Below are 21,882 nucleotides of genomic sequence, written 5' to 3' on the forward strand. Positions count from 1 at the left end.
CATCCACCCAGGTTAGCATTTCAGAATATAAATATTTTTCCGTTCTTTTAATTTAAGTGATGTGAACAACGAACATGGCATGGACACTGCTTCCTATGTTAACACTGTTCTTCATAAACACACACTCATGCAGCCTTTCTGGTGCCTTCAGTATTACTTAACACCAACTAGAAGTGCTACATTTAATTTATTTAGTCAGATTTAAAGGCTTGATACTTCTCTACAGCATAAATGTGGAGTATCTGTAGTTCAACTGTAAGTTATGTAGTAAGCATCTCTTCAATTCTGTACTTCAGGGTTGTATTTGCATCATTGAATCAATTACTGCAATATTCTTGAGCAATAATTTATTTAAGGTATGGCATATCATATGCCAACAAGGTTTTTTTTGTTTGCTTTTCATGAGACACAGAGCAAATGCAGCCCCAGTCTAAACAGGGGAGAGGGAGGTGGAAAGGTTGCAGAGCTCCATGACATCACAACGCAGTGGTTCAGCAAGTTCTCTCCTCAATTTCTTGCTGTAAAGATTTATATGTGAACATGCACGCCTCACAGCTTGTCATCACCTGGGATTAAGAGGCAATAATGATACTGGAAGATGGTAAATCAAATCAGGCCTTGGCTCTCACTGCCTTTCCTTGCTTCTGTAAGCAGAAGATTCAGGAGCCGTGGAGTCACAACAGAAGTCAATCCCTCTTAGCTCTGTGCCTGCTATCCAGACTGTCCCAAAGAGGCACTGGCAGAATGGCCTTGTTTGCTTTATTCCTATATAGTAACTAGAAAAAATTACTGACCGCCTGAGTGGGAGACAAAGAGCTAACACGATGCTGAGATGAATTTTTTCCCACCGTGCCACCCAGGACAGGCTTGTCTGCTAAATAAATATATAGTAACTAACAGTATGTCTTTCTGACAAAACAGAACCAGGCTGGTAGCACAGGTAGGATTACCTAAGGAGACTTCAGGCAGCAAAGGTAAAAACTGTAGCGGGGGAGTGAAGGGAAGGACTTAAACACAGCTAATTACTTGAGGACTAGTCAAGCAGGGACTCTGATGATACAGGAGACTGAGCTGAAGTCCATACAGCTAAACCTTGACTGTTAAGCAGAAATGCAACTCTTTTTCAAGTTCAGGGAAATGGGCAACTAATGCATACTTTCAGAAGGAAAATTTTTAGATCGCTGGGGCAAAATTGTTGCCCTAATATTTTATAGCATCTAAAGAGTGCACACAGCCTCTAAGCCATGAAAGGCCAGCTTCAGAGAATCTGCATACACACTGTAGAAAGTTCAAAAATATGTACACTGGAAAGAAAAATTAAATGCTGAGACATTCGTCCAGGATCTGCAGCAATTTTTATCTCTAGATTAGATAATCGGCTTTTATGTACAGAGATCAAAAGTTTTGATGTTATCCGCCTGGAAAGATAACTTATACATCAGTTGCTCCACATGCATTTTTGCTTATGTCAGCAGTTTGCAGGAGTGGCAGAAAGTTAAGATACTATAAACCTCACTATCAGCCAATATTGAAAAGCCTTTGAAAGGCTGCAATATACACTTATCTAGAGTGCCGGAGACAACTGTGTTGGATAGCATGAAGCAAAATGAATACAGTTACAATGAAGAGCTTCCTTTTGAGAACACTGGGTTCTTTCTGCCAACACAGGTTCTGAAAATCTCTCTTTTCTTAAGCCGAAGTACCAACCTAAGAAGGATAACAAGAAGAAAGTGTTTCTGACTCAAACACACTCTCGCTTGCAGAGAAGAGTGGGTTTTAGGCTTCCTGATTTAAAGTTGTATCATGACCCACTTGTTCTGAAGTAGGTCAGTCTGTGGTATGCTGAACTAAATCAGAAAGGCCAGCCCAGGAGTAGTCTGAGTTAAGGGAAAGATGTAGAAAGCCACTTCCTATTTCTGTTATGTTAGTAATGGGTGCAGTGAATTTTTTCCTAAGGGGAGTTTTTGCATGCTGTCTTTTCTCATGTGCTGTCCTTTCTCTTAATTGTTAGGTCTGTCAGATGCAGGATTGTGCTCTGATATTTCCTTGTTTCTGCTTGGTGAATTAAATGGGTTTACATAATTTTTTTCAAGGTTGTTTTATTCTGGCGTAGACAACCTGCTTCCTCTTGCCTGAACAGACACTGCTATACACAGACACTTCTCTGTGCGTTGTTAGAGTTCCTTTCTCACTTCTGCTCTGTTATTTCCAGTGCTAATCATGACACCACGGCCATGAAAAATGTTAAAACTATATTACTTGTATAAGGAACATGTTCTTCTGGGAGTTTGCTGTTTGCTAGGTAAGAGCTATTCTGGGAGAAAGAACTGACAGTGTGTTGTAGAACCAAAAACCCTCAATGCAAAAAAACCCAATAAAATATATTTATCTTACCCTCTCTGAGAACCCAGAAATGCCTTTAAGCTTTCTTTCAGTGGTCCAGACTGTAAGGGACTGAAGACCTTTTGTTTAAGGAGAGCTCTGTATCATCCAGTCAAGATGACAAAGCTGACGGTATCAGGTAATTACACAAGTATTCTGCAGTCAGATTGTCTGAGCTGCAAGATGAAAGCCAATGAGTTATCTGCATGCACCTTGTAAGGAAAATAGAGGAGCACTTCTACATATATCTAACACAATTTGAGTCAGGAGGAAGCAAAAAGCTCCTGACAAATAACAGGATTTCTAGTAATTCTGCAGTAGAATTGAAAAAGATAAGTAGTGAAAGCCACTTTGTTTTAGAAAACACAGCTTCATTAATGTGAAAGTGTGTTCATCTCACGATTGTTTTTAATTTAAAAATCAAAATCACTCATTTGGGCTTTTATACTTCATTTTTATAATGCCAGAATTCATCAAGCATTTCACATAAACCATCATGTTTTCTACATATCTATGTGCCTTCACTAAGTGTGGTAGTCCTATTGCATTGTCTCTGTGTTTCTTGTTCTCTAAGTTTCTTTGCCATCATTTTGATGTACTTCACATGGATGTGCAAAACAATATTTATGTATATCATCCATTCATTGTAATTAGCATTAATACAGCCCTACCCACTTTCAAATTCATAAAACATTTTTGCCCACTCTCATACCAATTTGAAGGATGCTATAGAGTGAGTGACATTTGCAGTATCTCAGATATCTTTGAGATTTGCTTCATCTCTGAAAGACATTTTGACCATTTATTCCTAGTTGTAACAATATGAAACATTCAGATGCCCGCTGGAATACATAATCGTATTTCAACCAACTCTAGTAAATGTACATTTGAAAAAATAAATCACTGTAGTAAGGCATATAGCTAAAATATTATTATTTTTCAGATATGCATGACAAACTTTTACATGAATATTCTGATTTGTATTCCTTAAGTACAGCTATATAACAAAGCTTATTCATTCATGACATACTGCCACATTTGAGTGAACAGTTGAAGTCACCACATTGACCACTCTACAGCTCTGATTTATCTGCCACATTAAATCTATCATTCTCGAAATCCCATTTGCCTACTTTGTAAGTTTATAACGTTCTCACTAGCTTTGTGCCTGACCAATGATGCTGCAAGGATATTAAACTACTAGTTTAATCTTCACACTGTAGGTGACAATTTCACTGCAAATCGAACCACTTACTTGAACCCATCTCCACTGACACAACTCTAATTAGATGGCTTGACCGGTCAGTGCATACCACCTTGCTATCCGCTCCCCACCAGGTATGAGTCTGTAGCTTCTTAAAGATTTGTAATGTTTCTCTGCCCTTGGTACCTAATGATGCTGTCTACTGTCACCTCAGTATTTGTTACATGAATTCTTGGTACAGAGTTGATCCCCTTGCAAGCCATGTTCCTTCAAGAACAGTCTATATTTTGATTAAATTTTATCATCCTACACATACAATTTTTGCCTACATATAGATGTTCTGCTTTGGCTTATGGGCACATGGCCAGAAGAGAATACAGTTACAGTTTGCATCACAAATATACCTAAAGTTTGACTTTGTGCTCTGTTTTGTACATTTTGGTGCATGCCTTCACTAATCATGGTACCCCAAATGCACTATCTCAGTGTTTCTTGTTTCTGAGGTTGCTTTATCCTGTAGCTATTAAATGGCTTCTATCATTCAGGCTTTCTCATCAGGGACCCCAAGTGCTGTTCCCATTTCCAGAAGCTGCTTTGTCTCTCTCTCCCTCTTTCTTACCATGAGCATGTCTTACCAAGTGAGGTATTCTTCACAGGCAGAGAAACCCCCAACTAATAAAAAAGCATATCTGAATCTTATTACAACTATCTATGTGTCTCTTCTCATTCGCTGTGGCACAGAAAACAGTTAATGTTAGCCCTTGAGCAAGCTAAATCTTCTCTGAAGCTTGTGGGCCATTACATCCATCTCCAGCAGTAAAGTCGTGAAGGAGAATAAAACCCTATAAACCAAATGGAAAGAACATACACATCTTCAGTCTCAGCTAGAACAGAAATTTTTTTTACTGAAAAAGTGGCTCAAGATCATAATTCCTGATAACTGAAAGTAGTGTTCACTGCAGGAAACATGGCAATAATCTTCCCTTTAAATTTCTGTACTACAGCTGCTACTCAAAAACATGAGTCAGATATCAAAACTTTTTATAACTAGCTTAGGTGTGAAAAGCTGTTGAGATGTTTTTCTTCACCTTTTGTTTTTCAAGGCTTTCTCCATAATTTTGAGGGCTAGAAAAAAGAGTCACTGTGAAGCTTAGATAAGTCAAGATACTCCAGGATGTGGCGTATTGTGAAAACCTGGTACTCTGGAATGCATTGGATCCAAAGGTCGTACAAACAGATTTAACCAAGAGGTTAGGTCTGCAAATTAATACATGTAGGAATTAATTATATATTTAATGAACTTTAGTGATTGCATCTCAGATGTTCCTTAGACACCTCTCCAGTAACAAGAATATTAAAAATTGGGAAGGAACCAAATTTAACAGAACCTGAGATAGACTTTATATCCACAGAATAAATACCCTTACAAAGTCAACTCCCGCTTACATCAGTCACCTCTTCTGAGAGTCACATAGCTCTTTCTCCTTGGATTTTAATATCCCTCTGCTGGCACTGTTAGTCTAGGAAAATCTGCCATGTGCAATCCCTCTTTTCCTTGCTTTTGTATGTGCGGCTGTGTGGCCACGATGGTAGATACAATCCCTGTAGTATAGGACAGACACTGTAAGTGTTTCCAGTACAGTACCATACATGGACACTATATAGAGCATATCTGTTTTTTCAGGGGATCTCAACCCAGACTATCGATTGTCTCCTCAATACAAAGAGAGTGTACAAATAATAGAGTTTTCAATTTCAAGTTAGGGAGTAGCAAAATTTCAGGAACATGGAAATGTAGATGCAGATGCTTACAAATAAAATTGTTACTTTATTTTGGGGGTATAACTGAAGTCACATAAGCAAAAGTATAGAAATGCTATTGTAAATTTAATAATAACGATTAACAATAGTATTTTAGTCTCTACTTCTCCTGTGAAACATTCGCTTCTTAAGCATACGTTATTCCAAATTTCATCTGATGCTTTTACATTAAATATGTATTTAGGATTGCATAACCTTTGAATAATGCTATAAATTCAAGGAAGCTAAAAGACTATTAAACAAGTGCCTGGTTTTATTTACATAGTAACTACCTGAGCAATACACTATGCTTAATATATTAATAGCAGCCACAGCACCATATCTATTGTATATCATATTTCAATGTTCTAACACCAGCAATTCTTGGTGAGCTTTGACTGAAAGTTATCTGCAACTGATAATGCAGAAGCAACAAACACAGCAATCTTAAAACTTTTAACAGTTAGGACTGCAACACTGGACAGTTAAGGCTGACACCGCCCAGAATAGAGCAACCACAAGATCATAGGAACACAGATCATAGTTTTCCATTCACGTACAGTCATATAATAGTAGCTTAGTAAACTTAGCATACACAATGCACTGGTTTTAGTCTGAAGACTTAAAACTTCTTTTATGATTCATATTTTAGTAAAGGATGCTGCCTGTAGCCTGATATTTGGAATAAGACTGCCAGGACATAACACAGCTGAGCTCAGCATACAGAAGGCTTGTTACAATTGATCATCTGTATGGTTTTGATTTTTTTCCAGCTGGATATATGCCATTAAAATCAAGTGACAGTGTCATAAGCCTAAAGCATTTCTTGGTTCACAAATTCCCTGATTCATTTCTCAACAAAATTACAGCTGATGATGCATTCCAGTTCATCAGGAGTGAAGTTGAGTTACATGTGGGCTTGTTGGTATTGGTAATTGAAAATAACTGACCAATTATCAACACCCCTATGAAAGAGCCAAAAGTGTCATTGTCACTAAGGACACCCAGGAATGCTTGGTGTTCAGATATACTTGAAAGCATGCATACCACAGGCTAAGAAGGGCCCTTACCCATTTGTCTCTTGGATTTGCGCATGCTTTACAATCCAGTTCTGTGTGGAAGGTGGAAAAAACAAGAGATGAGGAACAAAAAGCAGTCTTCAACTGATAGCTAGGAGCTACCATCAACTGAACAGTAATACAAGAAGTAACTTGTTAGCACTTGCCCAGCAGATGAACTGTGGCAGGTTTTCTATTTTAACAGCAAAATTAAATCAGCAGAAGGTTTGCTATTCCTTACAAAAATCACTGTCCATAAGTTATTTTATTGCTTTGTGCTGGAGTGGGAGGAAAAAAATATTAAACACAAATGCAGAACAGCCCCATCACAGTAATCAGGATTCAGGTTTTCCTAGAAATGGTCATGAATTTCAGAGCTGTCAGAACTTTTAACTGGCCACTTAAGGTTACTTACAAAAATGTGCCTCTGATCTGATGACTTTGGACATACAGGACTCACTTTTAATACCTATTTGTATCCTCAGGAATGCTATTTTTACATGGTATTTCCTACCAGTAACATAACAACCTTATTAATCTATATTATTGAGCATAGAAACCAATTTTCAATTTTTTTTTTTCCTCCAGTGAGGTTGGTTATAAAAAAATACTCAACTAGAATAAAAGGAACTAAAAAAACCCCCACGAGTCATAGCTCTGTGGATGTGGGGGTTTGTGGTGATGGAGCCATGGCTGACAAGAAGAAAGACAAGTTACAGAAGCAATACAAAACTTTTAACAGGCCTGACCTGGGAGTACAAAGAGCCACCCACAGAATTTCACACATTGGTCTTCACTTTCTTATTTTGCTCCCCTGCTTTAAATTTGCTAGCTTGGACAACAGGCTTTTCTGCACCAAGTTCATATACAGCTCTGGTTCCTGACATCTTCGCCAATGCCTACCTATTCCCAAGGTAGGCTTGAGTAACCTTACCTTCTGACGCTTTAAACACAAATCCATCCATTGTGTCCGTACCATTTTGTTGGTACCTGATTTAGCTTGAGAGCTCTTTGAGCCCAAACAGGCACCCGCACTAGTGCTAGCAGGTATGAGACGGAGTTCTGCAGTTTTGCCTAGAAGTTAGGGGAATCCACAGGAAACATGTTGGGTAATCATTCCTCCCAATTCTTACATGATATCCTTAATATCAGGGACATGGAATCCACCTGCTGGAAAAGAAAGCAAATTAATCTTGCTTCTTCAGAGCTTCACCCACAGAGAACTGCCAGTTCCCAGATTTGCAGATTAAGTTCTAGCAAGTTTTGAAACCAGAAAATAACAGCCTTACAGTCATGAATACCATTTTAAAAACCCAACACCTCTCAGCTCCTTTCTCAGGGACACCAAAGATTCTTTACATTTAAGTTAAATTTAAATTAATGCTTCTATCTCTATGACTAAAAGGTACCAAAAGTCAAGGTGTAGATTTATCTACAAGACTCAGGTGCTGACAATGAGAGGACTACACCTACACAGCCTACTTGGTCACATCCCTGCAGTCCATTTGGACCATGTACCTAAAAAGCTGAGCAGCCTTCCCTGTTCAACCTGCACCCATGTTCTACCTACTCCATGAAGCCCCATTACTTTTATCAGGCATCATTTGTACTGCAGTACTGTCTGCAGACCTCCATCAAGAGATTCTGCATCAGAAAAACTTCATTATGCTGGAAGTCATAAGATACTACAGGAAATGCATAAAGGAGAGGAAAACACTGCAAATTTCTCCTCTAAGCTAGCCCTTTAAGTTGAGAGCAGACTGTGTCACCATAATCATAATCCTCAGTGGACGAGCTAGAAGCTTGCCCTGTAACAATACGTGTAAGGTTTCTCCTGAATAAGTAGAGAAACTAGTAAGAGAAATTCTTTCAAGTCTGAATAAGATGAAGTTGAGCTAAGAACAGGTCTTCATGTTAAGCAAAAGCTTCATATATAGCAGTTGTCCGGGGGAGAAGAAGGAATTCTATCCTATGGAGGTCATAGCTACCCATAGGGCAAACAAAGTGAGCAAGGTGGAAAGTGTCTTTAGCAGGTGTGAATACACTTTGTAATTGTTTCAGCTGGAGGCTTATAAGCAAAGGAATTAATTTCAAGAGGAAGACACCTGTTTCAATTAAGAAAATAAACATATCACACAGAGAGTGCAGATTTTAACATTTATTTTTTAAACTCCAATTTCCATTTTTTCCACAAGCAGACTTTGTTTAACAATAGTTCAAGAAGTATTATAATGCTAACTACAGTTAAAAGGAAACATTTTGGTACAAGACAGTGCCAAGGAAGTAACAGAATAAACAGAATAAATAACCCGCTTTACACATGCTGAACAAAACAAAAATAACTTGCAATAAACTTAATAAAATTCATACTCTGTACAACAGCTTAAGGTAGTCCTTACTAAATAGTACTCATGTCATATTAGTAAAAACAGGAACTTTAACAAAATGCTTAATTCAAGCAAAACAACGATGCAATATGAATCAACTCAAGAAGTTCAACGGTTCCAAAGAAGCCAGAGGTGGTGGTGAGTAAGCACACAACAGTGTACACGACAACGATCTCAACCGAGAGGTTAAACCTAGTGGTTCTTCAGCCACGTCTGTGTTTAGTTCCCTGCTGGAAACCATATCACATGGACATCTTCTTGAGCTTATGGCTGTTAAAACAATAAGAGAATACACATCAATAATGCCCTCAGCCACAGGTCAATTACAGGTTTCTCTCTCCAGCGTATAGCACCTCCTGAGAGAATAGCTCAGGTAGAAAAAGGGACATGTGACATGACTGTCCCTGAGATGACTCAAAAAGGAGTAGCCATGTCTGACAGGAAATGGAAAGACAAATGTGTTCAGCATTGTCATCAGAAGTGACATTCAGGAGATGTAAGAAACGGGCTTTCATACATGCTTTGTTTTCATAAGCCTAGTAGTATTTAGATTTTTAGATTCCTACCTCAGGAAAAGAAGATGCTTCTTCACCCAGCCTTCCTTAGGATTTACACAGGCATTCAGTCCACTGTGGGTGTGGAAACTGGAAAAGAAATAATGATAAAGAGATCAGTAAATCATTAGAAATCCCTGCTAGTAAATACTGTGAAGATTCATTTGGTCAAAAACATGCATCATAGTTACTCTGTATAGTAAACAATAACAACTGGTTTTGTAAATGCCAGTTAGATATGGGATGCTCCACAACCCCTCCAATACTATTTGAACAAAAATAAACGCCTAATGGAATTTAAATGTAATAGCTGCTTCAGTCTCAGGAATCATTTTTTGCACCATAAAGTTGTGTTCAATTTATTAGAACGATTGAGACAAAGAACGTTGCTGGATGTCAGAAATAATTTGTGAGACAAAGGAGAATAGTTGCTGTCAAGCTAAGGTGACAGATCAACATTTAGGAGGGCTAAAACCTTGTGGAAAAAAAATCCTGATCTCTGTGAATTAAGAAAACTCTTGTCACTTATGTGTCAGCAGGTTTTGGCAAGGCAACATGCCGTGTTGGCTAGAGCGGCTCTCAGCTGGAGACGAAGCATATCTTTGTTTGCACAGCTGATTCCTAAACAGTCAGATTTATTATTTACATTGTACAGCTGTCCTATGTGTTAGTAGTCCCTATCAGCTAGAGGTTGTGTATTTTGTTTACAGGTATTATATACAATTTATTCAGTTCATTTAACATTCTGAAAAAGCAAGAATAATCATGCTTATAATGTTCAAATCATTGTTTGTGCCCAAACTGACATCCTAAGGTTAATACATGTCAGAAAAAACAGAGGATCTTCTGAAAAGTAACTTACATGATCGCATGGATATCACAGACTTCACTGGAGAGCTGTTCAGTATAACCCTTCAGGGACCATCGAGGCAGACGCACTTTGGTGTAAGACAGGCAGCAATCCTGGTTGCTTTGTGCTGGAATGAAGGAAAACAACAAAGTAAATAAAACCCATTTGGCCCATGCTGCCATGCTGCCTAGGATACTCGCTGTTCAGCCCCCTGACTATCCAGCTCCCCATCACCAGAAGAGGAGGATTAGGCAGCATTCCTCGCTTCCCTTCCACCCCGCCCTGGTCCTGCTGCCAGCTGTGAGCATGCATACCCGGCGTGGCTGGCACACTGCAGAGCAGCACCCAGAACCGCTGCCTGGGGCCCAACACCCGAGCTCACTCACCTTCCGAGGTGCCACACAGGAGCAGCTCCAGGAGCCCCAGCAGGGAAACCAGGACCAAGCTCTTGCTGCTAAAGCCAGCCATTTCCACTCCACACAGCGGCTGTGCTCCAGTGAGTGCTCGGCTGCTGCCTGCTTGTCCTGCCAGCCTTGCCGCACCTCCACCTGCTTATAAAGGGGTGGCAGGAGCCGCGGGAATTCACACGCGGGCGGGTTCCACTGTCATCAGCGGGTTTTCCCACGGCAAATTCCATCGTGCCCGATTTGGCCTCAGCACACCTTCCTGGTGCTATAACTGGAGATAACAGCGTGCTGGGGAATTTTTAATTTTTTTTTTTTTAAAGTAGGTTAGAAGATTCAGCCAAAAAGAAAAGGAAATAAAAGGCTGTGAGGTAATGGTTCTGTGGGTGAAGCATGTGTGTTTTTAGGGGTAGGAGTGTGGGTTGTGAAATGAAGAAAGTCAAATGTAGGTAACTCTCGGTTACCTACAGAAACTGCTGTGCTCTAGTTTAATAAGCCCAACTTGGGGGAGAGAGAGGTGGGCCTAACCCAGACATTCATTTTAGTATGGCATGCTCACAGGAGCTGGGTAGCTATCTACAATGATACCAAATCACTACATTAGTACTTACTGGTTGGCCAACACAGTAACATCAGGCTTTCCAGATTACTGCTTTCTGAGCTTGAGATTGTAGTATCAGTAGTGACATGTGAGCAACATTGAGTATTCATGGAAATAGGTTTCTTTAGAGTTTCTTTTACCATATATTCACTATAATAACTTTCTGTCAGTTTGTTACACAGCTGAACTATTTCATCTGAATCAGAATTAGCTTAAAAGCAACTTGAAATGGGATCTATATTTTCTACTGAATCTGTACTGTCCAGAATGCATCAATGCTGCTTCATAAGCAATAGCTATAGCTTTTTACTTTCCCATGCCAAACTGTACCTGAGTATTGCGACTCCTGAACATTCAACTAAAACACACACAGTCTTAAAACTGCTTTGCATAGCTCGAGAGAAACCCCCAGAGAGAAGCTCTTGTCATCTCTGCAAGTACACTGTTTGAGCTGCTACTGAAGACTGTTACTTCTCAATGCCATTTAGTGATCTGTGTGAAATGAATGTGACGGCTGAAGGCCATGTCCTTGTTAGCTGGTGTACACAGGAGCTGGTACCAGCTCCAGGTGGTTATAGAGTAACCTGAACTTTAAGTAGCTTCTCTTAAGGTAAAGCTCAGGGACACAGTCATAGTCAGTTCATAATTACATACCTTCTATTCTTCACAGACTGCCAGTACCTCTCATAAAGGGTGTGTTCCTATTATTTCTTCCTAGCAATGTAAAAAAAATTGAACTTTAGAACAGATTGTTATTCAGAGAAGTTAATTTCTCTATATAATAGCCAGAATTTAGGGAAGCTCATATGACTGGGGTACATATAAGCAGCCTTGCAGTGTGCATGGCGTCACCTATGTTGGAGATGCTTCTCCTCAGAGCCACTGCCATTGGCCAGAAGCAAAAAAAATCCCATGCCCTGATGTGTGCTGCTTTTTGTAACTGCTTTATGGACCCTAGTGAAATGCTGTAAAAATACATAAAGATCAATGGTCTCAGTAAGCAGCTATTTCTGAACTGGTTTAAGGACTATCTGTCAGCATTAGGCAGTACTACAAAATAGCTAACTAGAATGATATCACCTGAAATGACGGAAGTTTGGCTTGATAGCTTTTTCCTTTCCATAAAGATAGGAGTAGTTAAACATAAATCACTTACAACTATTTTTAGATTGACAGGTATCAAGAAGCATCAGGTTGGCAATTCTCTATCTTATCAGCACCACTTTTTTTTTTTTTTAACTGGCTGTCCAGTAACAACCTAGGATTTTTTATATACTTATTTTTCAAGCAGGAATTCACACCACCCAGTCTCTATCAAGCACCTATCTTTAAGAAGATATGAAAATTAGGCATTGGGTTATCAACCCGGATTCCCCCACTTCCACCCTCCCATTTCACTCTAGTGTCGATACTAGGAAGTGAAAGTCTCCAGATCCTTTAGAAAGAGAACTTCCTAAGATTGTCAAGATAGTAACTGTATCTTCTTATACATGGATTAGTAAGTATCAAGAGCATCAAAAGCACTAGACATATAATGTTAAAAATTGCTAACAAAGCCTTCTAAAAAAGGAGATCAGTTTGTCTCGTCTTGCTGATGTACTTGTTACTCCCTAAGTTTACCTCTCCCCCATTAGTTTGGAGACTTGAGATGTAACTGATTAGAGTGATTATAATGTTTATTGATTAGGTAGCACAACTTTTTAAAAAAAAGCTAGTACCTTAATTGGCTAATAAACCCACCACTGTTATTAGCAATATTACTTCACAACTGTATCACTCCAAGTAATACTGAGTTACAATTCTATTGCCTACTGTTAGAATTGATACAGTGGTTATATTAATATATGGGTTAAATTCACCACTGCCTGGAGGCAGCCACACTCTTCCTGTCACAAGATCTTCCCATTTCTTGATCTCCTTCTTCATTTTATACCTTATTTCCCATTTTTTTCCTTTTCTTGAACCCACCTTTTCCCCACCCCTGCATCTCCTTTCCTCTGCCCAAACTCCTCTCAAATAAACAAGCTACCCCTAATTCCTTTTCCTCATTGATCCCAAATCTATTACACTCATATCTAACTTTGGTATTTCTTATGCCATTTCCTAGGCAATTACAGCTTAGCATGACTTACCTAGATGGAGGTGGCCTTGCATCTCCAGTCTCTCTTCTGACTCCACAGCTCTATTTCTTCTCCATTCAGTTCTTCGTGGACAGAATCTTCTCACCTGAGGTTTGACACCTCTACCTCCTAACTAAGCACAAGCAGTTTGGATACTAAAGCAATGACATCACCCAGTTAGTGCTCACCCCATACTTCTGCTCTCAGGCAGTTTTCATCACACCTATTCCCACCAGAGGCCATGGCTGGTGTTGTGCCTCATGTCACAGTGGGATTCTTGCTCATGGTACTTCTTTTTTCTCATAGTTTGTTTGATTTAGGAAATTAGGTTAAGATTAAGATTTAGAACAAAAGCCATGAGGAGGGCCTCAACTACAGGAGCAGTGTCCTTTTATTTGTAGTTAGTGTACCTTCAGTTTATTTGCAAAAGGTAGTTCAAAAAAAATAAATCAAAAGAGGTTTAATGCAAATAGCTGAAGAAAGTTGCCTACTAGGTCCTGATATGACTCGTAACCATATCTTATCAGTCTTTACAAGTCCATAATGCAAACAGAAGGCAAAAAATATAAAAACAGAGAGGTACTTATGGTGTTTAGTGTCCTAATACTGATGCAATTAGGAGGCTGCACATGGAGTGGGGGGCAGCGAGGGGCCTGCCAGGTTGAGGGAGGCCATTATTTCCCTGGGCTGGGGCCTGCAGAGCTGCACAGGGAGGGCTGTGTCCAGAGTCTCCTCAGAGGGGCACAGCCAAAGCACAAGTTGTGAAGAGGGAAATTCTTATCAGACATAGTGAAAAACCCTCTTCATAGCGAGGAGGTTGAAACACTGGGACAGGTTGTCCAGGAGGGGATGTGAAACCCCAGTTTGAATACCCTTGGAGATACTCAAACCTCAACTGGACGCGGCCCTTCCCCGAGCATGATCTTACACTTGGGTTTCTTCCCAAGCCACATTATTTTTTTCTGGTTTTCTCATTTCTAATACTCCTTTTCTTCTTTTAGTTTCCAAACTTATTTGTATTTTCCTGAATTTCCTTTGCTGTTTTTCAGCTGCCCTCCCTCCTGTTGTGCCTCCTCAGATCCCCTCACAAACCCTGCTCTCCCTCCCTGTTGCTGCACTCACAGTAAGACAGAGCGCCAAAACACAGATCGACGTTTTCAGCCTCTCCTAAACCTTCCTTCCTGTTGATCCAGGGGCCAGAGGGAACAGGCCAAACCCCTCCTGTATGTATTATAGAAAATGAGGCAAAGACAGCCTTGGTGCCAGTGCTGTAGAGCCATTCAGTTAGAGCTGTGAAAGGAGAGGAAATGCATCAGGGAAAACTGAGCCTTTTCCAAGGTAATACTGGGAAACTGATAGCTCTAAGCAGTTTGGGGATGTTAAAGAGGAGCGCTGCAGGGTCAGACCACTCCCGGACACCAGCTGCAAAGCTACAGCCTCTCTGTCCCTGCTTTCCCTGATCACCAGGCTTCTCTCTCCTCATAATACACTTTCTCTCTTTTATCCCAGAGGGCTTTTACTCACAGAAGTACCTGCTGAAAGCCTGAAGTGCTGAAGGGACTTAATAGTTCAACCTTGATAAACAACCCTGTACCAGTAGAAAAATAGGCAATAGTTCTGGAGGCTGGGCTTACCCCATCACTCTCCACGTTGTGGAGCAGCACAGAAGCAGACACGTGGTTTCCAGGTACACATGGAGTTGTGTCAATAAAGCTACATCTGTTTTCAGTCAAAATCTTGCATATAGGAGCGGTATGCACATGAGAAATTCAGAACTACATTATTTGGAAAACAGTTTGAAAAGCTTTGAAACTATAGCAACCAAAACCATCTCTTACCTACCCTGATGTTAGATGTTATTTATAATATCCTTACCTGTCCCCTATAATAAGACAAGAAGCATATTGACAGTTTTTGACTGGCGGCAGCTCACCAAAATTTCCATTTTTATTCATCCTTGAAAAGAGATGTTGTTTTATTACATATTACTGCCCTTGTCCAAACAGCTGAAAATAATTATAGCAATACAGAAGATCAACCAGGAAGAACAGAATCAAACAGGGGAAATTCCCTTCCGTAATTTCCAGTGGTTTAGGACACCTTTGGCAGAGCAAAGGGTAGGAGAAGGCACTAGTTCAAAGGAACAGGGCCAAATGCAGGGATTTAATTGTTGCATAATCTCCAGTGATGAAATGCATAATAAATCCCAAGCACAAAAGTTCCACAGGAAACTTGCTCAATATCTCTGGAGCTTTAGAGGCTGTGACGCAATACAGTGATTTCATGCAGTTCAACACTTGCATGACTGACAAAAATCATTATCTGAAGGAAGAAACCAATCTTCACTAATTATATGTTGCACTTCATAAGGAACAGATCTAGAAATACTATTGAATGACATTGCTTTGATGCAATTATGGACAAATTATATGCCTGTTGGGAGAAATGAACCTCTGATTGATTGAAAGTGAAGGTTATGAGGAGATTGGTGCATCTGCTGTGAACATCCCAGCATCCATTCTAGCACTGTTGGTTGCTTGCTGCTATGTACATACAGGAGCTGAATATCTGGTGTTCTGAGGGCAGATTTCTCTCCTTCAAAATTAACCCTACTCTGTCTATAGCCCCTTCTGGTAGCCAACCACCTTTTCACAGAAATGGACCTCTCAAAGTTGAAGGCAAAACCTATAGTTGGAAAGAAGGATGAAAAAAATAGTCTGTATTTGGTTTGCATGGCAAGGTTTTGGTAGCAGGGAGCTACAGGGGCGGCTTCTGTGAGAAGCTTCTAGAAGCTTCCCCCATGTCCCACAGAGCCAATGCCAGCTGGCTTCAGGACAGACCCGACACTGGTCAAGGCCGAGCCCATCAGCCACGGTGGTAGCGCCTCTGGGATAATGTATTTAAGGAGAGAAAAAAAAACAACTGAGCAATTGCAGCCAGGAGAGAGGAGTCAGAATATGTGAGAAACAACTCTGCAGACCCCAAGGTCAGTGCAGCAGGAGGGGCAGGAGGTGCTCCAGGCGCCGGAGCAGAGATTCCCCTGCAGCCCGTGGTGCAGCCCATGGTGAGACAGCTGTGCCCTGCACCCAGGGAGGTCCACGGGGGAGCAGAGACCCACCTGCAGCCCGGGGGGGACCCCACATCAGAGCAGGTGGGTGCCCGAAGGAGGCTGTGACCCTGTGGGAAGCCTGTGCTGGAGCAGGCTCCTGGCAGGACCTGTGGCCCCTTGGACAGAGGAGCCCACACTGGATCAGGTTTGCTGGCAGGACTGGTGACCCCGTGGGGGACCCACGCTGGAGCAGTCTGTGCCTGAAGGGCTGCACCCCATGGGAGGGACCCATGCTGGAGCAGTTCATGAAGAGCCTTCTGTGGGAAGGACTCACATTGGAGAAGTTTGTGGAGGACTGTCTCTCGTGGGAGGGACCCCACACTGGAACAGGGGAAGGGTGTGAGGACTCCTCCCCAAGAAGGAAGGAGCAGCAGAGACATGTGATGAGCTGACCACAACCCCCATTCCCTGTCCCCCTGTGCCGCTGGAGGGGAGGAGGTGAAGAAAATCAGGAGGAAAGTTAAGCCTGGGAAGAAGGGAGGGGTGTGGGGATGGCGTTTTAAAGATTTGGTTTTATTTCTCATTATCCTACTCTGATTTGATTGGTAATTTAAACCAATTTCCCCAAGTTGAGTGAGTCTGTTTTGCCTGTGATAGAATTGGTGAGCGATCTCTCCCTGTCATCTCAACCCACAAACCTTTCATTACATTTTCTCTCCCCTGTCCAGCTGAGGAGGGATAGAGCGGCTTTGGTGGGCACCTGGTATCCAGCCAGGGACAACTCACCACATAGTCAAAAGAAGAAATAATTAAAAGCTGCCTACCAAGCTGAGGTCTAAGTTACATTATATTTGCTTTATTGCAGCTCTATCTCCCAACCAAAATTCACATGTGCCTTTAGGCATAATAAACACAACAAAAGAAGCATTTCAACTAATATGTTTTTGACCATTAAAGAAGTCAAGAAGTGCTGATTTTCTGCATAACTTCTACAAAGGTGGGGAAGAAGGGAAGGAATCACTTGAGAGGACACAACAGGTATCTCCTGCAAGGGACTGGGGCCACCAAGTGTCATTTGCAGACAAAAAGGAACCTACTTACAAAAAGAAGTAATGTGATTTACTATGGTCTAACAGCCTGGAATCTTCACCAAAAAAAACCTGTCAGCAACTTTTTAGCACTAGAGTCCTGTCATCACCCCATTGAAACTAAGTCTGAAGCTTCTGGTTTTCCATAGCTCCCACCTCACCTCCTCTACGCATGTCAGTCAGTGCTTCTCCACTGCTGTAGTGTGGTTGAGAGTTTCCAAAAGATGTACAGATCCCAAGGAAGACCTGGAAAAGGAGAGTGGCTGGCACCGAAATCTGCAGCCTGAACATCAAGACAACTTCCAGTACTAACAAATGAGTGTTTGCACTTAAAAAGTATTTAATTCAGAAGGAGGAGAAAAAGATACGATTCCGTGCCAATTATGAAAGATATATGTGACGTTTTCCAGATTTTGACAATCAGTAGACAAGAATAGAGATGGGGGAAAAAAAATCTGGCACTTAAAAATTTCATTAGAAATGCAATTTGAGCTGGGCCAAAGCTATTCATAAATTCAGTTGAAATATGGTGAATAGTTTTGTCTAGAAATTAGAATAATTAAAAAATGTGAAGCTGCTTTTTCTCTCATATTCTATATTTGCTTCCTCAAGTTGACGTAAAATAAAATAAACCCTAAAAAGAAAAAAAGAAAGAAGAACTAAGTGACATGAAGTGGTAAAGTTTTAAATTGACCAAGAGAACTTATTGACTGAAGGTTTCACTAAGTCACACGTGACATGTAGAGCCCTTGGTCACTCTGGGCTACTTAGTACATGATTAACACAGCTGGTATTTTGTCATGTACTACTGGAAGACTAGCTTAAAAATATCCAGTATACCTGCTTATTTTGGATTGCCAAACAAGTTTGGTTTTAACAGATACTAGTTAACACTATTAAGTGGCTGTGTCATAAACACTAGCAGAGCAGCTATGGACACAGGCCTTCTCAAGGCAAGTGCTGCAATCACTGTAGCTTTTCAGCACTCTGCAGTTACATTATAGGGACTTTCTTGTGGGGAGATCTAAACCACAGTTGCCCAAACCAGCCAGTTTGGACCTCCCTCCGTCGAAGAGTCCTGCTCTTTTTCCAAGGAAACCACAGCCCTGGGTCCTTCCATCCCAACTCTTACAGGTTCTTTTGCATAGCACAACTGAGATACTGTCTTTCTTATCCTCCTATACCATTTAAACTCCTTTTCTAGACCTTAGTCCTCACTTCTTCATTTCTGCAAGAGGCATTTGGGGGCTCTAACAGAGGCAGTCTTGCCCTAGCTTCCGTTAAGGAAACATCTGCCAAGGTAATTTTTCCTCTTTATGTACAAGATCTCCCTTGGCTTCTTCAAGCATACCTTGCTTGTCTTCATTTTCAAAGTCTTTCTCACCTTATTGCTGGCCCAGACAACTCCAGTCAGTGCACTGAACAACTCCAGTCAGCCACAGCAGTGCCCTGTTAGTTAGACCCTTGGTCAGGGCTTTAAGGAAGGTGCTGTTCCCAACCACGCAACACTGTTCACAAGCTTCAGAGGCTCCTATAAACAACAAGGGCTTGTTCTGCAAGAACCAGAGCCAGAAAAGCTGCTCAAACACAAGATGCTTTAAGCCAAGAAATCTGGGCTTGGCATAAATCTGCTATTCCGAAATGAACTGTGTTTTATAAGAACTTCTTCACCTTGAGTAGCTGGACTTAGCCTTCCTCAGAGCAGAGAATGGTTCTTTTTTTCTTCATGTTTGTACACAACCTAGTGCACTGAGGGACCTGGGAACCAGGGCCAGAGCTTCAGGATGTGTCACATACACTAAACTGCTGCCTTTGAAAGGACTAACAGGAAGGTGAAGGCACATGGAGAAAAACAAAAAAATTGTTCTTCATGAAAGGGACAAAACCCAGCACACTGGGGGGGGGGGGGGGGAGCGAAGAGGGGAAAAAAAACCCACACCTGCAAGCCTCTGGCAACTCTATTATCCAAACTCTTCTGAGCTGGCAAAAAATCAAGGTATTAGAAGAATCTGGGACATTTAACATACAAGAATACTTACTTTCAATCAAATACTAGCAGCATGATGCATTTATTTTAAGTCTCTCTTAAATATCATTAGAGATTTAGCATTAAATGAAGCTCCCAGCAAATTATGTGCACTTGTCAAAGTGTGATAAACATTCTTCCAGCAGGACTTTACGCTACCTGAGTTGTTGCAATGATTCAAAGTCTCCCACAGTGTCTGTAATGAGATGCACCTTGAGGGCAAAAAAAAATGGTAGAGCAGAGGTGCTGAGCTAAAACTTCCTACACACAAGTTGTGCAAATGCAAATTTGCATCTCTGAAACGAGATGTCCGTCCATGACGACAGGGCAAAATCTGTCACTAGTGGGAGGTTTGTAGGATAAGTGTAGAAGGGAATACATGTCAGAAAGTGATCTTTCAACATGGAAAGTTACTTAGAAATTCTTTCAGGTTTTTCCTCCCATCTCTCTTTGGCAATCCACAGTAAGTCACCATTAGTCACTAAAAGTATTAACCAATTTAAATGAGATCTCTTTGACCTATATATCATTTCCTTTTTGTTACTTAACCGGAGATGAAGAAAGTATGCAAAAGGCTAAAGCACAAGCTAAGAGTGCACATTGAATCAGATAGTATAGCATCATTACAAAAAATACAAATAGGATGGCAAAGTCACCAGGCCCAATCATCAAGTAGCAAACTTGGAGATATGTGGGGGGGTTTTTTTGTGCTGGGATATGCACACTACACACATACATCTATGACTAGAGTGCCCTCCAAATTCTAAAGATGAAGCTTAATAGATTCTTTTATTCTCTTCATCTCCTAAAAGCATGATTTTTACTCATTTTTTATTAGTGTTGAACAATGATTGCACTGAATTAAAAAGATGAGGTTTTTCATTTCTGCCAAAAAAGAATGAGCATGAGTTGGCACAAGCTTCATATCCAGAGACTACTTGACTTGTGGACCTTGGCTGGCTCATTGGTCATGTGGCGCTCATAGCTGTCATGGGAGTGATCGGTGGTTGGCACTGATGAGAAAACAAGCCACAACATTTAGAGCATTTGGTGCTTTATGAAAGTGATTGTTTCATTCTTGCATGTAACATGTAGCTCGTATCAAGGAAGTATTAAGTAAAATGTTCTTATTAGCCACAGAAAATAGATGTGTTTCTCTCAACCACAGTTTGCAGAAGTGAAGAGCTCAAAGCCAACTTGTGAACCACACTGACAATCTTAAAGTGATGGTGAAAGATATTTTTGCTGTCAGAACAAAAATTCAACCACTTCATTCTCACGAGGATCATTTATCCTCCACTTCATCCAGAAATACCAAACTGCTATTCTTCCTTTAAACACTGATGTCTTCTGTGCCATTAGAAGAGCTGACAGACATACTGTGTGGGGTGCATAGGGAAGTCAGAGCCCAGTACACCCACCCACAGCCAGCACTTGCACAAAAGTCAGCTGCGGACCTACAGCAACCACCACATAAAGTTTTAAATAAAAGAAAAAACCCCCAGAGAATCCCACTGACTAAGTAGTAGTTCCTGTCATCTGCTCATGATCTGAAAGGAAAATGTAAGGAAAACAAGAGGAACTACTTAAGGTATAACCTGTTCTTCTGTAAGCCTTTCTTCCCTGCTGTGACACTCATTGAATGCAACAAGAATACTTTCTCCAACTTCCAGTAAACTTTGGATCACACTATTTTTGGATTTCAGTTTTCTGTTTTAAAAGTTTCAAGACAGTATTTTGCTATTGGTACAATTGCAACAGAAATAAATTTGGATGTTAGAACTAAAATATACCCCGATGCCAAGAGGGAAACCACACATAAGATATTCTTTTTCTGCTCAAGCCTGAAAGTTTTATCATCTATTCAACTTACCTGCTTGATTTCTTTTGTTGGTGTTCAAAAGTAGTTTTGAACCATAAAAAACAAGGTTGAAAATGTTAAAATTTAATTTTCCAGCATTCTCAGATCTATAAATCAAAGGAGAAGATACCACAAAGCTCACAAACAGCTTCAGTTTGAACAATGGATTTTGTAGCAGAACAATATCAGCGGATACCTTAAAATGCTGAACTATTTTCTGGCTTGGCTCTGTGGCTCCTCTGGACCACACTGCTTTGCACCTCTCAGCTGAGAGAGCAGAGTGTGTTTTGAGCCAATTAGAGTGAGAAAGTAAAAGGGGGATCTTGCTCAGCTAACAAACCCAGTCTCAGACAATGCGAAACACCTGTATTTGGAAACCTACCAAAGTCTCTGACAGGTTTTCACAAGAGACATGGAGCAAATCGGAGAGCTGCAATGCAGGTCACTGCGATGCAAATAAGGATGCCATATGTCCCTGTAAAGTCTTGGCAATGCTCC

At 40.8% G+C, this 21,882-nt stretch overlaps 1 protein-coding gene across 1 annotated transcript; it reads right to left on the bottom strand.

The window, feature by feature from the left end:
* Positions 1-8,587: 8,587 nt before the first annotated feature.
* On the bottom strand, positions 8,588-10,747 carry CCL20 (C-C motif chemokine ligand 20). The gene is made up of 4 exons (XM_074878239.1): positions 10,622-10,747; positions 10,248-10,362; positions 9,398-9,475; positions 8,588-9,101 (listed from the first exon to the last, which is right to left on the bottom strand). Exons 1-4 carry the CDS (start codon positions 10,701-10,703, stop codon positions 9,074-9,076), a joined length of 303 nt encoding a protein of 100 aa, XP_074734340.1. The 5' UTR covers positions 10,704-10,747; the 3' UTR covers positions 8,588-9,073.
* Positions 10,748-21,882: the final 11,135 nt, after the last annotated feature.

This window comes from Strix uralensis, chromosome 9 (assembly GCF_047716275.1).
Source record: "Strix uralensis isolate ZFMK-TIS-50842 chromosome 9, bStrUra1, whole genome shotgun sequence".
NCBI lineage: Eukaryota > Metazoa > Chordata > Aves > Strigiformes > Strigidae > Strix > Strix uralensis.